Below are 6,075 nucleotides of genomic sequence, written 5' to 3'. Positions count from 1 at the left end.
AATCTCCGAGAAATAGGGATGAGAGAGCTAGCATGTTCAACTATGACTGATTATCAAAAAATAAATACGATAAAAAAAAATCATAAAATTTGATCACAAAGCCAAGAAATCAGCTAAATGAAAAGATACTTTCCACGTTATCAAGCAGAGCCAAATATTTATCCTCCAGACATGGATACATTTAAGATAAACATAAAGTGTGTAAATATATGATTCTACTTGACTTTTCGGTTAGATTTAGAGGGTGTTTGGCTAAGCTTATAAGTTGGTCAAACTGGCTTATAAGCACTTTTTGGTTTATTTACGCGTTTGGTAAAATTAAAACTGCTTATAACTCAAGTGCTTATAAGCCAAAAATAAGCCAAAAATAAGTTGGTCTCCCCTAGTTTATCAAATTTCAGCTTATAAGCAGTTTAAGTTTGACCAAAATATTTACTATTCTATCCCTAAAATACTTCTTTTTAAAACAAAACTCTTCGTATACCCGGTTCTTTAGCTGCATATTATTAATTTCAGCACTTTTATCCAAACACGTAACTGCTTATTTTTTAAATCAGCTTCAGCACTTAAAAGTGCTTTTCAGCACCTTATGCTTATCAGCTACTCTAAATCAGCTAAGCCAAACGGGCTCTTAGTAGATTTTTCTTAGGATTTATTGTCTGATTTACAAGCCATAAGTAAGTGATTTTAAGTGATAAAAGCTAATTTAGTGGGGTAACCTTTTATAAGATAATCATAAGTTTGAATGATTTTGAGTTTAAGTTTGTATATATATCATGTACTTCCTCGTCGACTTTAATTTTTGCAATATCAAGAAAGTTATCCTTAAAATAAATAATTACGGTATCATATTTCTAATGAACTGTTATAAAATCTTTAGTAAATGTGGATGTCCACTACTCCCACTACTTTCATCCATGATGTAAATAACCTCCCACTACTCATCACCATTATGATTGTAACTCCCACACCTCCATAACCCCTCCCCATGATCTTCCCCCATGATCAATTGTTAAAGTCATGTTTAAGACAATCATTTTGTAACCTTCATATGTAATAGTATAAATAGAGGCATGAAATGTGAGATGGAACACATTTGAACACTTGATGAAATAAGAAAGTTATCTCTTCTTCTCTTATTCTACTTATCTTCTTGTTTTATATTGTTACTTTGAGCTACATTTCTTAATACGTTATCAGCACGAAGTCTCTAACCTCAAGATTGAATTCCACTTGCAAAGGTATATATCTACAACCTAATGCTCAAATTATCAAATTGTTGCTACACATTTCTTTTATGTGGAATCTACTTCTTTTGGATTTACTCAATTAGAATTATGCGTTGTCTCGTAAAAAGGAAATATGACAATTATACTGAGTGCATTATGTTTAATGCCAATAGTTGACATGTTTGTCAGAATAGTTAAGATTAGTTGAAATAGTTTTTCCTACTATTTTAATACTCTATCAAATGACTTCCCGATTTCTTTCCTTACGACTAATGGCTTTCGGGAAAAAAATGTTTTTGTTTATTTTGAAGAATTATATGTTTATATTTATTATTGCGGCATAGCTAATTCATGTATTTTTATGGTGATTAACTGGTCAATTAATGTTATTATTTTTATGGGATATGATCAGATTGACCCTTTGATGAAAATATTTTCGTTTATTTTACTATTTCTAATTCATTTATTTTCTTTGATAGTTTTTACTATGTCGAATTTGTCAAAGCTTGAATTTGTGGCACTTGACATTTTTGGAAAGAATTACCTATCATGGATTCTGATGCTGAGATTCACTTAGCCGCTAAATGCCTTGGTAACACCATTACTCAAGGTAATGAGGCATCAAACCAGGACAAAGCGAAGGCCGTGATTTTCCTCCGTCATCATTTGGATGAAGGTTTGAAGGTTGAATATTTAACAGTAAAAGATCCACTTGAATTGTGGACTGGCCTGAAGGAAAGGTATGATCACCTTAAGGCTATGGTATTGCCAAGGGCTCGATATGAGTGGATGCACTTACGGTTGCAAGATTTTAAGATCGTAAGTAAGTATAACTCTGCTGTATTTCGAATAACTTCCCAATTGAAATTATGTGGGGAAATTATGAATGATGAGGATTTGCTGGAAGACTCTTACGACTTTTCATGCTTCAAATATGGTATTATAGCAGCAATACCGTGAAAGGGGTTTTAAAAAGTATTCTGAATTGATCTCATACCTTATGGTGGCTGAGCAACATAATACCCTTTTGCTGAAAAATCATGAAGCCCGTCCCACAGGGTCAGCTCCGCTTCCTGAAGCGAATATGGCAGCTAGACGTGATAAGTCTGGAAAAAGACAGAATAATAATCATGGCCATATGAATGTACGTGGGCATGGCAATGGTAAGAGATGATATAATAGTCGTCATCGTGGTGGTCATGGCAAACGAGAGAACAATATGGGTTCTCAAAACAATCCTTCAAAAGGCAAAAGCGGTAACTGCCACCGCTGTGGCATGAAAGGTCATTGAAAAATTGAATGTCGTGCACCTGAGCATTTTATCAGGCTTTATCAAAACTCCATCAAAAGAAAGGCAAATAATGTTGGAGCATCTTCTGCTAATGCCCCAGTGGAGTCTCACTTGACCTTTAAAAATAATTTTGAGGCAGGGCCTTCAAACAAAAATGATGACAATGCCGAGACAAATCTTGCTTTGAATGATGATGATTTTCAAGGCCTCGATGATCTTACTCATTTGGAAGTTGAAGACTTCTTTGGAGATCAAACTAAAGTTTGATCATTTTACTGGGGAATGCAATTATGTTATTTTTATTTTCAGTGGTTTTCTTTGTCTCGTTCTAAAGTTGTTTTTTATTTTCAAGTAGTACTTAAGTTGTCTTCTGTTATCGTTGGTGATGTTAGTTTTTTCGTATTTCTCATGATGTACTTTTATTTTTTATGAAGAATATAAAATTCCCCAGTCTATGATCACGCACAACTATGCCTTCTAAAAAGGCATACATAAATATTCACTCTCTCCCGAGTTATGCATACTAAATAGGCACAGCTAATTGAGAGCTCTTCAATCAACCAGAATATAAACGTAGTTGAACAAATAGAGAAAAGCTATGGCTCAATTATATAAAAACATAACAAGAATTTATCCTACAAAAGGTTCTATCAAAACATAAGATAACAAATTAGCTATTCATAATAGCATGTAAAACTACAATACTAAAAGTCATAACCAACAATGAAAAATAGGAAGAGGAAGGAAAAACTCGTAGAAGAATTCTCTGCCTTGCTCCTCGCGTGTTCTTGCCTCCAAGGGTGTTGTCTAACCCTAAAGTAGTGTCTCTCCGCCTCCTTAGGTCTAATTTGTGTCCAAAATATTTCCCCTCCTGTCTTTTGGCTGGCTTCCTTCGTTTAATATAGGGTTTAGGGCTTAAAATCCCTTGTTTTGCACTTTGGTCCCTGAAATTTTCGGTTCCTGCCGCGGTCCCACCGCGGTTACGCCAGGACCGCGGCTAGAATGGTCCTCTGAATCTTTGGTAATGTTCTGCCGCGGTCATACCGTAACCGCGATTTTTCACCCTGTTCCGTTTGGAATTTGGAAAAAACGTAAAACATAAAAGTTGTAGCCCTTTGAGTTAGCTTTCCAACCATATATTGTGAAGCCCAAATGGAGTTCTGAGAAAAAGGTTATGTCTATTTTACTAAACAGTGTACAATATGCCTCCTCGAGTCTTCGTTTTGTTGTTTTATCATCCGTTGATCCCCGAATACGATCCCGGCTTAATTCCTTGGGCTTTTACTCAGACTTCAAAGCTCCAAATCACTTGAATTCATTCCATAACATCTATATAGCTCGGAATCACTCATACAAGGCATAAAACACACCGTTAGTGCAAAACACTAGCGATTAAAGCGCAAACTCAACTAAAGTGCAGTAAATTAGAGTGTAATAATCGACTAATATACGTAATTATAGCCTATCATCAACACCCGACACTTACACCATTGCTCGTCCTCGAGCAATCAAACTACACTTTTTATAGACACGGCCTTTTTAAACAATTCTACTAACTCATCACACCAAGAGTACTTAAGATAGACTCAGCACAAAAGCGTAACATCTTCACCTCACCTTTCCTTCATGAATCAAGTGCCCTCACACAACAAAAGAGAGTAGTTCCACACAATAAAATTTACGAACACTTAGGAACTCAAGATAGAAAGAATTCACTCACTCTCAGAAATAACATTCATATGCCACAAAAGATGCACCATAAGCTTGCCCGTAGTGTACTACTCCACTAATCGAGCTCATTCAATCTTGGATCAATTAGGACTTTATTTGGTTGTAATGTAGGCTACAGGACGGGTAGGATACATTTAGATATAAGAGTGACAACACCTCCCTAAGCACTTTAATACATACATTTTAACATTTAAACCCCGTACTTATGTCAAACCAAAATTTCACCTTCACATCAATGTAAATTACCCCATTATTCTTTAAGCACACTTACGTCAGGAGCCATCACTTATCAAGAAATATTTTTTTTCACAACAATCCAACTATTTTGTTTTCAATTCAAGTGGCTCTTCCTTTTTCAAAACGGTGCACCTTTCTCCTTATTCAATTAGTTCCACTCAAAAGCCAAACCAACCACCCCACACTTTAACTTTTACAAGGTTCATAACAATTCAAGTGCTCATGAGAGGTGAAAAGGTTCAAATAGATGGTTAATTCCAACAAATGGGTAAGGCTTGTAATGTGGTTGCCAAGGAAACAGGATTATAGGCTCAAAGAGGTTAACTAAGATACATAACAATTAGGTGGGTAAAATATACATATCCAGCTCAACAAAGAAACGCCTATCTCACTTCCAAGATTGAACAAAACTACTATTTCGCTTTGCAAACACACAGGGCAAGTTCTAGGCATCAAATGCAATGCACAGAATATAACAAATCCTTACACACACATGGCACATACCTCACTCAGGATTGGTTTCATAGACACTCTAGTCAAAGCAGTTAAGCAAAGTTAAGATCATACAATTTAAGGTACTTCTACAAGAGTCAAAAATTGAGCCTAAGCATCACAACCAAAGTACTAAGTATTCTCAAGGCATAACAAAGTCAAGAGATATTGCTTCAATTCAAAGCACAACACAATGACTCCTATTCCTATAAAAAACTAACTACACCTGGTTCAAATAAAACTCTTGGAAAAGAACCGTGGTTTAAAGAAAAACCAAGGGGTAATTGCTACACTCCCTAACAAAAGAAAATCTTTTTGTTTTATTTTTTTCTTTAGTCTTAAATCCCTCAAGAAAATTGTCTAATAGATCCATCGTCGAGAAAAGTCCAATCCTTTTTTTTTCGTTTTTTCTAAAAAAAATAAAAAAATTTATTCAATTAAGCTAACACAACTAAAATAGCACAGAAAGTCACCCAGACAATCTCTTCACCCCACACTTAAAATTGTGCATTGTCCCCAATCCACACCATACTAATAAGAGGGTAAAAGAAACTCCCTGGTAGGCCAAAGGCCGAAGCATTAACAGCTCATGGGGTACTCAGACTTCTCCCAAGCTTGGTCCTTTGTGCGGGTACCTCACACTTAGTTCCAACCATTTGGTTTGCTGTTGCATCCTTCCAATACCTTTGCTTTCCATACTCCTAGAAAATAAAAAATTGACACTACAAAAATAATAAAATTAAAAAAATAAAAAATAAATAAAAGAAAGCAATAAAGTTGGGTTGCCTCCCAACAAGCGCTTGATTTAACGTTACGGCACGACGTGAATTACTTTCTGCCTCCACTTTGAACTTATGAATCGGACCCCAAGTTTTGATTCTGCTCTATGATCATGCTCCTGGGGTGGTGGAACGAATCTGACTGGCCCAATAAAATAATGTAGTATTCTGCACTTCTTGGCCTTTAGATGAGGTGTGTAATCCCGACTTTCTGGCAAGAAGAATTCCAGAATGTAAGCACTTTGTTCCTCATTCCTTGACTCCTCAAACGGCTCAGATGACTCTATTTTCATATCATCATCTAAACACAATGTGG

At 35.7% G+C, this 6,075-nt stretch overlaps 1 protein-coding gene across 1 annotated transcript; it reads left to right on the top strand.

Moving 5' to 3' along the window:
* LOC109232604 lies at positions 1,779–2,787 on the top strand. Its single transcript, XM_019398364.1, has 3 exons — positions 1,779–2,048; positions 2,179–2,392; positions 2,660–2,787. Exons 1-3 carry the CDS (start codon positions 1,779–1,781, stop codon positions 2,785–2,787), a joined length of 612 nt encoding a protein of 203 aa, XP_019253909.1.

Source organism: Nicotiana attenuata, chromosome 9 (genome assembly GCF_001879085.1).
Source record: "Nicotiana attenuata strain UT chromosome 9, NIATTr2, whole genome shotgun sequence".
NCBI classification, from domain to species: Eukaryota; Viridiplantae; Streptophyta; class Magnoliopsida; order Solanales; family Solanaceae; genus Nicotiana; species Nicotiana attenuata.
Note: the sequence above shows the minus strand (reverse complement) of the source record. Positions and strands in the feature narration are given on the sequence as shown.